The 17,930-nt window shown below is 44.7% G+C and overlaps 1 protein-coding gene across 2 annotated transcripts in view; it reads left to right on the top strand.

Moving 5' to 3' along the window:
• The window catches only part of SLC7A7 (solute carrier family 7 member 7), a 62,799-nt gene extending 58,916 nt beyond the window's left edge, over positions 1-3,883 (top strand). For both annotated transcript variants that reach the window (XM_069761551.1, XM_069761545.1), the window contains exon 10: positions 3,300-3,883. In XM_069761551.1, the coding sequence (XP_069617652.1) occupies positions 3,300-3,394 (95 nt within the window). In that variant the 3' untranslated portion in view covers positions 3,395-3,883. The remainder of the gene's footprint in view (positions 1-3,299) is intronic.
• The last annotated feature ends 14,047 nt before the right edge of the window (positions 3,884-17,930 follow it).

Genomic DNA, 17,930 nt, shown 5'->3' with positions numbered 1-17,930 from the left:
ATTTGTTAATAACACATTTGCATTATTGCTGATAATCCCTTGCAGTCAATGACTGCCTGATGTCTGGAACCATGGACATCACCAAACGCTGAGTTTCCTCCTTTGTGATGCTCTGCCAGGCCGTTACTGCAGCTGACTTCAGTTGCTGCTTGTTGAGGGGTTGAAATCTAGTGATTGACTCGGCCATTGCAGAGTTTATCACTTCTTTGCCTTAAAAAACTCTTGTTGCTTTTGCTCTATGTTTTGGGCATTGTCCATCTGTGCTGTGAAGCTTCATCCAATCAACCTTACTGTATTTTTTTTGAATTTGAGAATAAAGTATAGCCCTGTACAGAATTCATCCGGCTGCTTCTGTCTTCAGTCACATCAACAGTTAACACTAGTATCCCAGTGCCATTGGAAGCCATACATGCCCATGCCGTCACACGACCTTCACCATGTTTTACCATTCTTCTCCATACTTTCTTCTTCCCATCATTCTGGTATAGGTCGATCTTAGCTTCATCTGTCCAAAGAAAGCTTTTCCAGAACTGGACTGGATTCTTTAGATGTTTTTTGGCTAGTCTAAACTGGCCTTTCTATTGTTAAGACTAAGATTAATGGTTTAGACCTTATGGTGAACTGTATTTGCTGTCATGAAGTCTTCTCATTATAGTAGACTTAGATACAGAAACACCTACTTCCTGAAGAGTGTTCGTTGTTTAGGTGGATGTTGTGAAGAATTTTTTCTTCACCATGGAAAGGATTCTGTGATCAGGAATCACTGTTGTCTTCCTTTGACCTTCAGGCCTTCTTGAGTTCCCAAGCTCATTAATGGGCTCTTTGTTTTGCAGAATGGCTATCTCTGCAATGGATTTCTACTTTTTTTCAGCCTAACGATGGTCTGTTTATGTTCCATTGAGAACAATTAAAATGGATTGGAAGGTTTAATTCTGTGCCAGAGAAAAACCCTTTCATTCCATTGAAGCTGTTTTCACTTGTGGGTCTACAGCAGGGTTCAGCCTTTGTAGTGTTTGTGGTCGCACAACCACACAAGATGAGTACCAATGCCTTTGGTCTCCTTGCTGAAACTCTGATAAAACCCTATTGCGCTTATTGTTAGTCCAGTTTGTTCACCTCTCTTCCATTGAGAGCTTCCGAATGCAATGCCACACCTGGAACCAGCTCCAGACCTTTTACTTGCCTTTTTTTCCATTAAAATTGTATTGTTCATGCCACTTCTTCCTCGGAAGGAGGACCATTTGCCAGCCAATGCTTGATGAAATCAAATCTACCAACCCATTAGTAGAAATGGAAAGATCCGTGATAAGCTCCTGAGCCCTTATTGCATGTATTAATTGCAAGTACCTAAAACACTCTGAGCTACGCAAATTAAACTCCTGTTTCGGGTGGTCAAACGTACAGAAATAGCCATCTACAAACAACTGATAACCATACTTCAACCTCAGTCTTCTCCATTCACCGAAACCCTCTAAATGCTGCAGTTTCCTTGGATTGGGATTGCTCCAAATGGGTGTACACTTCGAACAGACCTTCATTCCAAGCCATTTTTTACATGACCACAAATATTATGGACTGGGTGGGGTAGCATGTTGAATTACTTTTAAAATTTGTGAGATTTTAACAAATCTAAAAAATTATCATCCCCACCCCCCAGATGTTTAAGTACTATAACCCCGTCTTCTGAGTCCCCTCCAATGCCCCACCTCTAAAATGCTGAAACTGGGAAGCTAAGTAATATCCCCAAATGTGAGGCAAAGCTAGACCCCCCTGATTTTTTAGGTAAGTGCAGCTTTTCCAACTTCATTCTAGGAATCTCTTGTTTCCACACTAAACCTCTGAAGATATCATGCATTTTTCTGAACCAATACTTAGGAATCAAAACGGAAGAATTATGCAGCACATAGAGGATTCATGGTATTAATTACAGAGTCTCCCACTAGACACTCGGGCGCCATCTTGGGATTCAGCATGCTGTCCACCATCTTCCTGGCCCATTCTTTTACTGCTGATCATCTCAGCACCTTACACAACCATCCAAGGGATCCCTCCCCTATGATGGAGCACCTTACAGACAGAAACACCAACCGTAGTACTTTATTGCCAGAGGCTTTAAGACCCAGGGGAGTTCTCAGGCATGTCATTTCAACGCGCCACCCACAAGCCGACAATGAGCCCCACACAGACCGGGACCTTTGTCACCCTTACACCGATGTATGTATTTCTGCACCTTACCTTCTTCTTGCCTCTACACCTCTCCTCAAAGCGTTGGGACAAGGCACCTAAGATGGCTGCCCTCTCCCAAACCCAGGCCCTCCACCACTGGCAGGGAACCATTTTGGCAAAAGGAGACAAGTTTTTAGCTAGCATTTCTGACCAGGAAACTAGGAGCTCTTTTTACACATGTCCACTCATTGCCAGAGCATGGAAGTGCCTTCCACCTTTTACCTGCTTAATTGATGATCAATTGAGGGGAGTAGCCCATGAAGCCTATTAAAGAGCTTTTGAGATAATTGTTCAATTACTTTTGGTCCCTTTAAAAAAAAAGGCAGTTATATATTAAAGAGTTGTAATTATTAATCCTTACTCCAATTAGGATTTGAATACCCTCAAATTAATTACTGTCAGATGGCTGTAGTTTCTCTCATATGAGAAAATTGGGCCAATTATGCAAATTACACTCTGCTCAAACTCTCACCAGACTTTGATCCGAGTATCAGCATATTGTTATCCGATTCTCTCAGATGAGAAAATCAGAGCACAATATGAGAAGATGAAGAACAAAATTTCTCCATCCTCTCGATTTTGTGAATCCACGGATATCGAACTACACTTGTATGTTATCCGAGTGCAGTCCAATGTTTTCCACCCGTACCATAGACTGGAATGGGTGACTGGCATCCGATTTCAAAGTGAAATTTCAGCATGCATCAGCGCTGCCCCATTGAATAACATTAGTTTGCATGCTATCTGATAACAAAATTAGAAAGCACTCGTCTGATGTATACAGTGGTGTGAGCGAGCGATAAAGCCGAGAGTCTGCACTTTAGGCCCATATTGATTATATAACTGTATCATGAATATGTTTTGGTAAAAAGATAAAATGCCAAAACTTCTGTCACTGTCCAAATATTTCTGGACCAAACTGTATATATAATGGACTGTGCCTACTGCAGGCAAAATAGGAATAAACATTACCGTTTTCTACCTGCAGGAGCTGGAGGAGGTTAGATATAATATCTGCCCAGGACATCATTGTCATAGAGCAGATCCTAACAGATGTTTGTCTTTTCCCGTAGCCATGATTACTCGATATTCCCAGATCATATGCTATTCTGTCATCACGGAGATGGATTTAGAAGAGGAAGAAAAACTAACAGCAAAGTCTGACTGAGAGACGTGATCACAACTGGAAGATGCTGGGTCTCCGGAAACCTCATTCGTCACATAATTTATTTCTTACACTGGATGGACATCTTTTGTTTGTCATCAGAGGCTTCAATGCCGGGTGGCTGCAGGGCAGTGCTCTGACATGAAGTTAGCTGAACAAGTTCTCTCTGGCAGGGGCAGCAGTAACTTTTATTTCTTCCTCCCATCATAAAATATATTTTGCCCTGACATGGGATGGTAATTGCTAAATTCCTGGATGGGGGCAGAAATCTGGATATGGACTATGAAATTAGAGGTATAATATGTATTTTTGTGTTAGCAGCAGCACTCCATGGACCAACCATCACACTCCAAGCAATGGGCCACGTGCCTTAAATGACAGAGGAATTCTCTGCACCTTTTGCACTGACTGGAAAAATATAAAAAAAAAATTGTCTCTTTGCACAAAATTGGTGGGAAAATATTGGAATAAAAACATTAGAACAAATTTTAATTTTTGGTGTTGCATTATTATTATTATTATTTATTTATATAGCACCATTACTGTACTGTAACTATAATAATATAATGTGTCTATCGCTTTCCCAAGACAAATTTGTATCCTCTAGATAGAAGTAACTCATTTTATCTTGTTTTTATTTCTCCAGTGTTAGTAAATGTAAAAGAAACATGGTAAAAAAGGGTGTAGGGCTTTAAGGCATGTTCTGGTGGGACCAAGTTATCACCTCTCCCAGGGATAGGGGATAACCTGTTGATGGGTAGAGGTCCAACTACTGGAACCGATTTGCAGAACGGGGGGAACCTTTATCCCCATTAGAATGGAGCATGCGCTTTCTCAATCTGTACTCCATTCTTTCTCTGTGGCACTATTTGGTACTGTTCTCTGCTTTTTTCAGCAGACCAATAAAAATTGAATAGAAGATTTATCGAGCAACTGATCGGCTGTGCCATTTTGTAACAGGGATAAAATTTCCCATTCAGGGATAAAAATTCCTGGTCTGGCCAATTAGCCGGACTCCCACTGATCAACAAATTATAACTAGGGTTGATCGAAGAGTTTCGGATAAGTGCATGGAGAGCCCAACAAACAGGCTGTCACACACCCACGACACATGTGGCTGCGGCAAAGGAACACCTGATTATCGGGAGCGCTCCAGGTATCCAGGTTCCCGAGGCAGCTATTCGGGAAATTATATAGCTATACAAGTCCTTATCCACAGCTATTCGATCAACCCTAATTATAACCCTTCCTATTGATAGGTGATATTTTGTATTCACTGGCAAATCCCTCTAAGGTGGTGATTTACCTTAGATAACTATTGGTTGAACAAGTTATCTTTCCTGACTTTCCCATACAAATGAATGCTTGGTCATCATGTACTCTCTATGGCAGAGAAGAGTTAGGCTACGTTCACATGTTGTGTTTTTTTGCTGTGCTTTTCTATGCAAAATTAAAAGCTGCGTTTTACAGTATCAGTAAAAACTGATACTTCCTGTTGGACAGTAACGCCAGCGCTGATTGTACGGCGGTCTTACGTTGCATAACAACCTCACATGAGTCCCAGGAACGCAAGTACCGACACTGCTCGAACTGCGCGGGAGATGAGTATAAGGGTACCGTCACACAGTGGCATTTTGATCGCTACGACGGCACGATCCGTGACGCTCCAGCGTCGTAACAATATCGCTCCAGCGTCGTAGACTGCTGTCACACTTTGCAATGTACGACGCTGGAGCGATAATTTCATGACGTATGTGCGATGTAGAAGCCGTTGGTTACTATACGCACATCGTATACAATATCGTGCACACCTTTGTTACACCATGCGATCATGCCGCCACAGCGGGACACTAGACGACGAAAGAAAGTTTCAAACGATCTGCTACGACGTACGATTCTCAGCAGGGTCCCTGATCGCAGGAGCGTGTCAGACACAGCGAGATCGCTGGAACGTCACGGATATATCGCTGGAACGTCACGAATCGTGCCGTCGTAGCGATCAAAATGCCACTGTGTGACGGTACCCTTAGTGTTTTTAATTTATAGTGCCAAAAATTCAGATCAAGAAGGGGTTGTCCTAGTAGGAGATTTTTTATTAGCAAGCATAAAAAGAAAAAAAATCCAAGTAGGATGAAATTATGAAAAAAATGCAATTCCACTGTTATGTTTTAGGTTTTGTTTTACAGATTTTATTACATAGTAAAATTGCCTGGCATTACGAATATTCAGGTCAGTACGAATATGGAGATACCAAACTTGTATAGTTTTTTTAATATTATAGTGGTTAAAATTCTTTCTTTTTTTCCAGCAATGGAGCTGTGTTCTTTTTTACGCAGCGAGCTGACTATTTTATCAATAGCAATTTGGGGTACATATTGTCTTTTGATTGCTTTTTATCGCATTTTTTTTAAGAAAAGTGTAGCGGCTAAAAAATGGCAATTCTGTTTTTCGTTTTTCTATTCCTCATTTCAGAGTTTACCGTATGGATTTATTACTTTTATACTTTGATAGATTGGACTTTTAGTGTTACTGTTATACTGGATATACAGTATATATATTTTTTATTTTTAGGGCCACGATGAGTATTTGGTATGTTTTTAACGCTGTGCATTTTTGTTGGCAAAAATAATGCAGCAGCAAAGTAGATGGGATATTATTATTTATTATTATAGCGCCATTTATTCCATGGCGCTTTACATGTGAGGAGGGGTATACATAATAAAAACAAGTACAATAATCTTGAACAAAACAAGTCACAACTGGTACAGTAGGAGAGAGGACCCTGCCTGCGAGGGCTCACAATCTACAAGGAATGGGTGAGAATACAGTAGGCGAGGGTAGAGCTGGTCGTGCAGTGGTTTGGTCGATCGATGGTTACTGTAGGTTGTAGGCTTGTCAGAAGAGGTGGGTCTTCAGGTTCTTTTTGAAGGTTTCGATGGTAGGTGAGAGTCTGATATGTTGTGGTAGAGAGTTCCAGCGTAGGGGTGATGCGCGAGAGAAATCTTGTATGCGATTGTGGGAAGAGGGGAATAGAGAAGGAGATCTTGTGATGATCGGAGGTTGCGTGCAGGAAAGTACCTGGAGACGAGGTCACAGATGTATGGAGGAGACAGGTTGTGGATGGCTTTGTATGTCATGGTTAGGCTTTTGTACTGGAGTCTCTGGGTAATGGCGAGCCAGTGAAGGGATTGACAGAGGGGAGAGGTCGGGGAATAGCGGGGGGACAGGTGGATTAGTCGGGCAGCTGAGTTTAGAATAGATTGGAGGGTTGCGAGAGTGTTAGAGGGGAGGACACAGAGCAGAAGGTTACAGTAGTCGAGGCGGGAGATGATGAGGGCATGGACTAGGGTTTTTGCAGATTCTTAGATTAGGAATGTACGGATCCGTGAAATATTTTTAAGCTGAAGGCGGCAGGAAGTGGAAAGGGCTTGGATATGTGGTTTGAAGGAGTGATCAGTGTCAAGGATTACCCCGAGACAGCGAGCTTGTGGGACTGGGGAGAGTGGGCAGCCATTTACTGTAATGGATAGGTTCGTTGGGGGGGTTGCGTGTGATGGGGGAAAGACGATGAATTCTGTTTTGTTCACGTTAAATTTTAGCAATCTAGCTGAGAATAAGGATGAAATAGCGGATAGACATTGAGGGATTCTGGATAGTAGGGTGGTGATATCTGGTCCAGAGATGTAGATCTGTGTGTCGTCAGCATAGAGATGATACTGAAAACCGTGAAATTCTATGTCCCAGGCCAAAAGTGTAAATGGAGAAGAACAGGGGCCCTAGAACTGAACCTTGCGGGACTCCGACAGATAGGGGGCGAGGTGAGGAGGTGGTGTGTGAGTGGGAGACGCTGAATGTCCGGTCAGTTAGGTATGACAAGATCCAGGATAGGGCCAAGTCTGTGATGCCAAAGGATGAGAGGGTCCACCGCAACAGGGTATGGTCCACTGTGTCAAAGGCAGAGGACAGGTCCAGGAGGAGGAGGATAGAGTAGTGTTGCTTGCTTTTGGCTGATAATAGGCCATTGGTGACCTTAAGGTACCTTCACACTGAGCAACTTTTGAACGATAACGATAGCGATCCGTGATGTTGCAGCGTCCTGGATAGCGATCTCGTTGTGTTTGACACGCAGCAGCGATCAGGATCCTGCTGTGACATCGCTGGTCGGAGCTAGAAGGCCAGAACTTTATTTCGTCGCTGGATCACCCGCTGTCATCGCTGGATCGGCGTGTGTGACGCCCTACCTACCTGGCTGCAGGTAGTAGTCTATAATTGTACACACTATCTCACAAAGGCTTCCATTTCCTGCCACAATTGGCCTACCAGGTGGGTCCAATGAATTTTTGTGCAGCTTAGGTAGCAGGTAGAACGTGGCCATATTTGGCTGTAATTTAGAAACCTTAAAGATCTTCTCGTTCATAGTCATTATTCAACAAAGCAGAAAAATATGCGGCACTCACCCAGAAGAAGCTATATTCACGTGCTCTTTATTGGAACAAAAATTGTGTGCATACATCCATTTAGGACATCAGGTGGGACGGAGGATGCGGTGATGGAGGCTGGACGACGGCCGTTTCGCAACTGAATGTGCTTCAACGGGTCCACATTATTCAACAACCAGTTCTAAATCAGGTACAGTTGGGGGTAATGGCTTTTTTCCATGTAACATGTGTAAAGGTTGTTGTAACATGTTTAAAAATAAGACCTTTAATAATCATGATGGATCTAGGGTCTTCGAGATAAGGAAGAGGCTAAAGGTACCGTCACACTAAGCGATGCTGCAGCGATACCGACAACGATGTCAATCGCTGCAGCGTCGCTGCAGCGTCGCTGTTTGGTCGCTGGAGAGCTGGACAGCTCTCCAGCGACCAACGATCCCGAGGTCCCCGGTAACCAGGGTAAACATCGGGTTACTAAGCGCAGGGCCGCGCTTAGTAACCCGATGTTTACCATGGTTACCAGCGTAAACGTTAAAAAAACAAACACTACATACTTACCTTCAGCTGTTTGTCCTCCGGCGCTCTGCTTTCCTCTGCACTGTCAGCGCCGGTCAGCCGAAAAGCAGAGCGGTGACGTCACCGCTGTGCTTTCCGGCTGACCGGCGCTGACACAAGATGCAGGAGGAGTGCAGAGAAGCACAGCGCCGGGGACAGACAGCTGAAGGTAAGTATGTAGTGTTTGTTTTTTTAACGTTTACGCTATTAACCAGGGTAAACATCGGGTTACTAAGTGCGGCCCTGCGCTTAGTAACCCGATGTTTACCCTGGTTACCAGTGAAGACATCACTGGATCGGCGTCACACACGCCGATCCAGCGATGTCAGCGGGAAGTCCAGCGACGAAATAAAGTTCTGGACTTTCCTCAGCGACCAACGATCTCCCAGCAGGGGCCTGATCGTTGGTCGCTGTCACACATAACGATTTCCTTAACGATATCATTGCTACGTCACAAAAAGCAACGATATCGTTAACGATATCGTTATGTGTGACGGTACCTTTACATGCACGTCCAAAGGCGTTATCTATCATGCTCATTGCCCATGTGGCAAAGTTTATATTGGTCTGACCACACGAGAACTACGAGTCAGGACAAGAGAACATGTTAGGGACATTGAAAAATCGGTTACTGTTACTGACCCGAGTATTTTAAAAACCTTGTCCAGGCATTTTAAATTACATCATCAGTCCGACCCTAGAGGGCTTAAGATTCAAGCCATAGACCAAATTCAATTGGGAAATAGGGCTTAAGATTCAAGCCATAGACCAAATTCAATTGGGAAATAGAGGAGGAAATTTGGCCAAAATACTCGCTCAGAAAGAGAGTAAATGGATTTACCTATTGGGTACATTGGCTCCTTATGGCCTTAATGAGACTCAGGGTTTTAGTTCCTTTTTATAGGAATATCTATTTGGCGAGTTTGGATTTTTCTGGAATTTTTTCCTTATGGGCCCCTTTTTTGGTACTATTTTCATTAGTTTACTTGTCTTTAGGTTTGGACGTATTTTCCTTAGTAATGTCTTTATCCTTTGGTCCTTGTTTTTACCTAATCTTTGTTCGTATGTGTCTTATAGTTTTTTTATATTAATTTTCGTATTTTATTTTAGTTATCCGTTTCACATATTTGGCAGCTACTTACCTGGCATGGTTGTGGGTCTGTCGGTGGTTCGCTTTATTCTGAGGCCTTTTCTATGGATGAAGAAAGAAGGAGAGAATATAATTAGAAGACTATTATCATCAATATTTTTGTACATATTTTTCATAATTGTTAGTATAATTGTATTCTAGTTTTATGGCAATGTATTCACTTTATATTTATAAATCTTATATACAGGGGAATTGTTCCCCCCTCTTTTTTTTTTTTTTTTATATTTATTGGTTCTTTAGTCATAGGATCTCTTATATACAGTTGTGATCCTAGACATATTTTGTATATGCATATGAGGTGTTAATTATTAGATATGGTAGATATTATTGTAGATATCGTCACTAGTTTTATACTATGTATTATTTATATATTAATATATTTTTCATTTTGTATGTAATATCTAGCACATATTGTTATTTTCTCTATATATTTATTTATTCACTTATATACTTTATATGGGTATTTAGTCATATCCCCTCCTTCGTTTTCTACGGGACTTATTATTATGGGCTGCCTTTATTCCTTTTCCGGCATTACCTGTCTCTTGCTGCGCTCTTAGTAATTTTTTGCTCCTCTCTGTGGGTGATGTGTGCATGCGCGGGTCTCGCGTCGTCATGGTGACTTCAGGCTCCGTGCATATAGGAGAGCGTAGCGTCTTTCGCTCGCTTTCCAGGTGCGGAGTACTGGAAGTGATCCCTTTGAGTGACGTCCGAAGATCAGCACATGCGCCGTTGTGCATTCATCACACAGACGTTTCTCTTCAGCTGTGTTCCGTATATATATGCAGCGCCCCAGAGATCTGGTCGTTGCAGTATGACACTCTGCCGCTAAGGGAAGTGATGGTACGTCTGATGGCACTGAAGGAATTCTCCTGACCAGGTATCACCAGAACACATTACACATCACACTCCGGCCACTAGGGGGAGAAAAAGGCTTTATTTATTGGGCCACTCCTCACACTGGTAAAACTAGGGGCTGGGGAGGAAGTTAGTCAGAAGCTGACTGGGTTGGATTCAGGCAACATCCCCTGGCAGGGGGTGTTGCGGGGAGAAGACACAGGGGGGTCCCTGTCAGGCGTGGGAACCTAGCAGGTGCCTAGCGAACAGAACAGAACATTACGGAGCCACGCCTGCACCTCCTGCGGCGGCTGTTATGACCTGGTGATTAGGAGCACCCGGAATGACCTGATAGTTAAACCTCATACAGGACGAGCTCTGGGATGTGGGAGCTCTGCTGACCGCAAGCCCTAATCCTATCACACACACTAGAAATAGCTGTGGAGCGCTCCTGACCAGACCTAGGCGCCTCGTCACAGCCTAAGAACTATCTAGCCCTAGAGATAGAAAATAAAGCCTACCTTGCCTCAGAGAAATTCCCCAAAAGTAAAGGAAGCCCCCCACATATATTGACTGTGAGTAAAGATGAAAGTCACAAACACAGAAATGAAACAGGTTTCAGCAAAGGGAGGCCAGACTTACTAAATAGTCAGAGGATAGGAAAGGTAACTTTGCGATCAACACAAAAACCTACAAAAGACCACGCAGTGTGTGCAAAAAGGACCTCCGCACCGACTCACGGTGCGGAGGGGCCACTCTGCATCCCAGAGCTTCCAGCTAGCAAGACAAAATCATGATAACCAGCTGGACAAGAAAACAGTGAACAAATAATGACTATCAGGAACTTAGCTTCTGCAGGAGAAGGCAGGTCACCAGAGAGATCCAGGAGCGAACTGAACCAATGCAAAAACATTGACAGCTGGCATGGAGTAACGATCTGAGTGGAGTTAAATAGAGCAGCCAACCAAAGGATAAACCACTTCACCTGTGTAAGGAACCTCAGAGGCAGCAGCTTCACTCATAGCCACCAGAGGGAGCCCATAGACAGAACTCGCCGAAGTACCATTCACGACCACAGGAGGGAGTTCGACAACAGAATTCACAACAGTACCCCCCCCTTGAGGAGGGGTCACCGAACCCTCACCAGAGCCCCCAGGCCAATCAGGATGAGCCAAATGAAAGGGACGAACAAGATTGGCAGCATGAACATCAGAGACAAAAACCCAGAAATTATCTTCCTGACCTTAACCCTTCCACTTGACCAGGTACTGGAGTTTCCGTCTCGAAACACGAGAATCCAAAATCTTCTCCACCACATACTCCAACTCCCCCTCGACCAACACCGGGGCAGGAGGATCAACGGAGGGAACCATAGGCGCCACGTATCTCCGCAACAACGACCTATAGAACACATTATGGATGGCAAAAGAAGCTGGAAGGTCCAAACGAAATGACAAAGGATTAAGAACTTCAGAAATCTTATATGGCCCAATGAAACGAGGCTTAAACTTAGGAGAGGAAACCTTCATAGGAACGTGACGAGATGACAACCAAACCAAATCCCCAACACGAAGTCGGGGACCAACACAACACCGGCGGTTAGCGAAACGTTGAGCCTTTTCCTGGGACAATATCAAAATGTCTACCACATGAGTCCAAATCTGCTGCAACTTGTCCACCACCGCATCCACACCAGGACAGTCCGAAGGCTCAACCTGCCCTGAAGAGAAACGAGGATGGAAACCAGAATTACAGAAAAAAGGAGAAACTAAAGTAGCCGAGCTGGCCCGATTATTAAGGGCGAACTCAGCCAAAGGCAAGAAAGACACCCAATCATCCTGATCAGCAGAAACAAAGCATCTCAGATATGTCTCCAAAGTCTGATTAGTTCGTTCGGTTTGGCCATTAGTCTGAGGATGGAAAGCCGAAGAAAAAGACAAATCAATGCCCATCTTTGCGCAAAAGGACCGCCAAAACCTCGAAACAAACTGGGAACCTCTGTCCGAGACGATGTTCTCTGGAATGCCATGCAAACGAACCACATGCTGGAAAAACAATGGCACCAAATCAGAGGAGGAAGGCAATTTAGATAAGGGTACCAAATGGACCATCTTAGAGAAGCGATCACAAACCACCCAAATGACCGATATCTTTTGAGAAACAGGGAGATCAGAAATAAAATCCATGGAAATATGCGTCCAGGGCCTCTTCGGGACCGGCACGGGCAAAAGCAACCCACTGGCACGAGAACAGCAGGGCTTAGCCCGAGCACAAGTCCCACAGGACTGCACAAAAGAATGCACATTCCGTGACAAAGAAGGCCACCAAAAGGATCTAGCCACCAAATCTCTGGTACCAAAGATTCCAGGATGACCAGCCAACACTGAACAATGAACCTCAGAGATAACTCTACTACTCCATCTATCAGGGACAAACAGTTTCTCCGTAGGACAACGGTCAGGTCTATCAGCCTGAAACTTTTGTAGCACACGCCGCAAATCAGGGGAAATGGCAGACAAAATTACCCCTTCTTTAAGAATACCCGCCGGCTCCGGAACACCCGGAGAGTCAGGCACAAAACTCCTTGACAGGGCGTCAGCCTTCACATTCTTAGATCCCGGAAGGTATGAAACCACAAAATCAAAACGGGAGAAAAAGAGCGACCATCGAGCCTGTCTAGGATTCAACCGTTTGGCAGACTCGAGATAAGTCAAATTCTTGTGATCCGTCAAGACCACCACGCGATGTTTAGCTCCTTCAAGCCAATGTCGCCACTCCTCGAATGCCCACTTCATGGCCAACAACTCCCGATTGCCCACATCTTAATTGCGCTCAGCAGGCGAGAATTTTCTAGATAAGAAGGCACAGGGTTTCATCACCGAGCCATCAGAACTTCTTTGCGGCAAAACAGCCCCTGCTCCAATTTCAGAAGCATCAACCTCAACCTGAAAAGGGAGCGAAACATCTGGCTGGCACAACACAGGGGCAGAAGCAAAACGACGCTTCAACTCCTGAAAAGCCTCTACAGCTGCAAAGGACCAATTGACCACATCAGCACCTTTCTTGGTCAAATCAGTCAACGGTTTAGCAATACTGGAAAAATTAGCGATGAAGCGACGATAAAAATTAGCAAAGCCCAGGAACTTCTGCAAGCTCTTCACAGATGTCGGCTGAGTCCAATCGTAAATGGCCTGAACTTTAACAGGGTCCATCTCGATAGTAGAAGGGGAAAAAATGAAACCCAAAAATGAAACCTTCTGAACTCCAAAAAGACACTTTGACCCCTTCACAAACAAGGAATTCGCACGAAGGACCTGGAACACCATTCTGACCTGCTTCACATGAGACTCCCAATCATCCGAAAAGACCAAAATGTCATCCAAATATACAATCATGAATCTATCCAGGTACTCTCGGAAGATGTCATGCATAAAGGACTGAAACACAGATGGAGCATTAGAAAGCCCGAATGGCATAACCAGGTACTCAAAATGGCCCTCGGGCGTATTAAATGCCGTTTTCCATTCATTACCCTGTTTAATTCGCACAAGATTATACGCACCACGAAGATCTATCTTGGTGAACCAACTAGCCCCCTTAATCCGAGCAAATAAATCAGACAGCAGCGGCAAAGGATACTGAAATTTGACTGTGATCTTATTAAGAAGGCGGTAATCAATACAAGGTCTCAAAGAACCATCCTTCTTGGCCACAAAAGAGAACCCTGCTCCCAATAGTGACGACGACGGACGAATATGACCCTTCTCCAAGGATTCCTCTATATAGCTCCGCATAGCGGCATGCTCCGGCACAGATAAATTAAACAGACGGCCCTTAGGAAACTTACTACCAGGAATCAAATTAATAGCACAGTCGCAATCCCTAAGAGGAAGTAGGACACCAGATTTGGGCTCTTCAAATACATCCCGGTAATCAGACAAAAACTCAGGGACTTCAGAAGGAGTGGAAGGCGAAATTGACAGCAATGGAACATCACCATGTACCCCCTGACAACCCCAGCTGGACACAGACATAGATTTCCAATCCAACACTGGATTATGGACCTGTAGCCATGGCAACCCCAAAACGACCACATCATGCAGATTATGCAACACCAAAAAGCGAATATCCTCCTGATGTGCAGGAGCCATGCACATGGTCAATTGAGTCCAGTACTGAGGCTTATTCTTGGCCAAAGGCGTAGCATCAATTCCTTTCAATGGAATAGGATACTGCAAGGGCTCCAAGAAAAAACCACAGCGCCTGGCAAACTCCAAGTCCATCAAATTCAGGGCAGCGCCTGAATCCACAAATGCCATTACAGAATAGGACGACAGAGGGCAAATCAGAGTAACGGACAAAAGAAATTTAGACTGTACCATACCAATGATGGCAGACCTAGCGAACCGCTTAGTGCGCTTAGGACAATCGGAGATAGCATGAGTGGATTCACCACAGTAAAAACACAGCCCATTCCGACGTCTGTGTTCTTGCCGTTCAGCTCTGGTCAAAGTCCTATCACACTGCATAGGCTCAGGCCTATGCTCAGAGAATACCGCCAGATGGTGCACAGCTTTGCGCTCACGCATGCGCCGATCGATCTGAATGGCCAAAGACATAGACTCATTCAGACCAGCAGGCGTGGGAAATCCCATCATGACATCCTTAAGGGCTTCAGAAAGACCCTTTCTGAAAATTGCCGCCAGGGCACATTCATTCCACTGAGTAAGCACAGACCACTTTTTAAACTTCTGACAGTACACCTCCGCTTCATCCTGACCCTGACACAAAGCCAGCAAGATTTTCTCTGCCTGATCCACTGAATTTGGTTCATCATAAAGCAATCCAAGCGCCAGAAAAAACGCATCAACATCACGCAATGCAGGATCTCCTGGCGCAAGGGAAAATGCCCAGTCTTGAGGGTCACCACGCAACAAGGAAATAATGATTTTTACCTGTTGAACGGGGTCACCAGAGGAGCGAGGTCTCAAAGCTAGAAACAGTTTACAATTATTTTTGAAATTCAAGAACCTAGATCTATCCCCAGAAAATAAGTCAGGAATAGGAATTCTAGGCTCTAACATAGGATTCTGAACCACAAAATCTTGAATGTTTTGTACCCTTGCAGTGAGATGATCCACACAAGAGGACAGACCTTGAATGTCCATATCTACACCTGTGTCCTGAACCACCCAAAGGTCTAGGGGAAAAGAAAGACAAAACACAGTGCAAAGAAAAAAAAATGGTCTCAGAAGTTCTCTTATCCCTCTATTGAGATGCATTAATACTTTGGGCCAGCTGTACTGTTATGACCTGGTGGTTAGGAGCACCCGGAATGACCTGATAGTTAAACCTCATACTGGACGAGCTCTGGGATGTGGGAGCTCTGCTGACCGCAAGCCCTAATCCTATCACACACACTAGAAATAGCCGTGGAGCGCTCCTGACCAGACCTAGGCGCCTCGTCACAGCCTAAGAACTATCTAGCCCTAGAGATAGAAAATAAAGCCTACCTTGCCTCAGAGAAATTCCCCAAAAGTAAAGGAAGCCCCCCACATATATTGACTGTGAGTAAAGATTAAAGTCACAAACGCAGAAATGAAACAGGTTTCAGCAAAGGGAGGCCAGACTTACTAAATAGACAGAGGATAGGAAAGGTAGCTTTGCGATCAGCACAAAAACCTACAAAAGACCACGCAGAGTGTGCAAAAAGGACCTCCGCACCGACTCACGGTGCGGAGGGGCCACTCTGCATCCCAGAGCTTCCAGCTAGCAAGACAAAATCATGATAACCAGCTGAACAAGAAAACAGTGAACAAATAATGACTATCAGGAACTTAGCTTCTGCAGGAGAAGGCAGGTTACCAGAGAGATCCAGGAGCGAACTGAACCAATGCAAAAACATTGACAGCTGACATGGAGTAACGATCTGAGAGGAGTTAAATAGAGCAGCCAACCAAAGGATAAACCACGTCACCTGTGTAAGGAACCTCAGAAGCAGCAGCTTCACTCATAGCCACCAGAGGGAGCCCATAGACAGAACTCACCGAAGTACCATTCACGACCACAGGAGGGAGTTCGACGACAGAATTCACAACAGGCGGCATCCTAAGAAAGAGATAAGAAGGGAAGGATATTGTGGAACAGTGTAAACGAGATCAAGCAAAAAGGAGTACCAGTAGGAGTCGTGCTGTGAGACCTGTTATGACTTAGTGGTCAGGACAACAATGGACCTAGTGGTTAAGAGCACACGGAATGACCTGATAGTTTCTGATAATAAGGACGAGCTCTGGGACGTGGGAACTCTGCTGACCGCAATCCCTAATCCTATCAAACACACTAGAAATAGCTGTGGATTGCGCCTAACGCTCCCTATGCAACTCGGCACAGCCTAAGGAACTAGCTAGCCCTGAATATAGAAAAATAAAGCCTACCTTGCCTCAGAGAAATTCCCCAAAGGAAAAGGCAGCCCCCCACATATAATGACTGTGAGTAAAGATGAAAAGACAAACATAGAGATTAAATAGATTTAGCAAAGTGAGGCCCGACTTACTGAACAGACCGAGGATAGGAAAGGTTACTTTGCGGTCAGCACAAAAACCTACAAAAAGACCACGCAGAGGGCACAAAAAGACCCTCTGCACCGACTCACGGTGCGGAGGCGCTCCCTCTGCGTCCCAGAGCTTCCAGCAAGCAAGACAACATAAAAATAGCAAGCTGGACAGAAAAATAGGAAACCAAAGAAATACAAGCTGGAACTTAGCTTCTGCTGGGAAGACAGGTCACAAGAACGATCCAGGAGAGAACTAGACCAATACTGGAACATTGACAGGTGGCATGGAGCAAAGATCTAAGTGGAGTTAAATAGAGCAGCCAGCTAACGAATTAACCTCGTCACCTGTGGAAGGAAACTGAGAAACTCCCACCAGAGGAAGTCCATGGACAGAACCAGCCGAAGTACCATTCATGACCACAGGAGGGAGCCCGACAACAGAATTCACAACAGAGACCAAGGCAACATCCTAATGAGGCGTGTAGCCGGTGGCCGGAACACCGCTGGAGTAACTGACTTCAGGCCTTACTTCAAACTCCGCAGGACAGTTAATTATAGGTTGGCTGTCTACCTTAAATTTCCTAAGCAGACATAGGGGGCAACATTGGGAGAGGGGCGTCTCTAGGGTCCCGGAAGACCTCCAAGCCTTCCCGTCATACAGGTGCGTCCTAGCCAAAACATACCTGGGGGACGAGAAACTAGTAACATCTGGAACAAAAGAGAGAGAGAGAGCTGTAGAGAACGAACGAACGAGAACAGCAGTTGTGAGGACTATAGCGAATGCTCAGCAGGGTAGGACTACAACACACAGGCGCTAGTGGTGGGCAACGATTTCCATCTGCGAGGGAAACTCTGGAAGTGCCCATCAGACCGGCCTGTCTCTGATAGCCCTGTTAAACGTGCTCTGGATTGATGATCCTGAAGTCTTCAGTAAAGAGGTAAAGAGACTGCAACCTTGTGTCCTCATTATTGCCTGCACCTCACACCATCGCCACCTACACCACTGGG

This window comes from Ranitomeya imitator, chromosome 1 (assembly GCF_032444005.1).
Source record: "Ranitomeya imitator isolate aRanImi1 chromosome 1, aRanImi1.pri, whole genome shotgun sequence".
NCBI lineage: Eukaryota > Metazoa > Chordata > Amphibia > Anura > Dendrobatidae > Ranitomeya > Ranitomeya imitator.
This window is presented reverse-complemented; position numbering and strand designations above follow the sequence as displayed.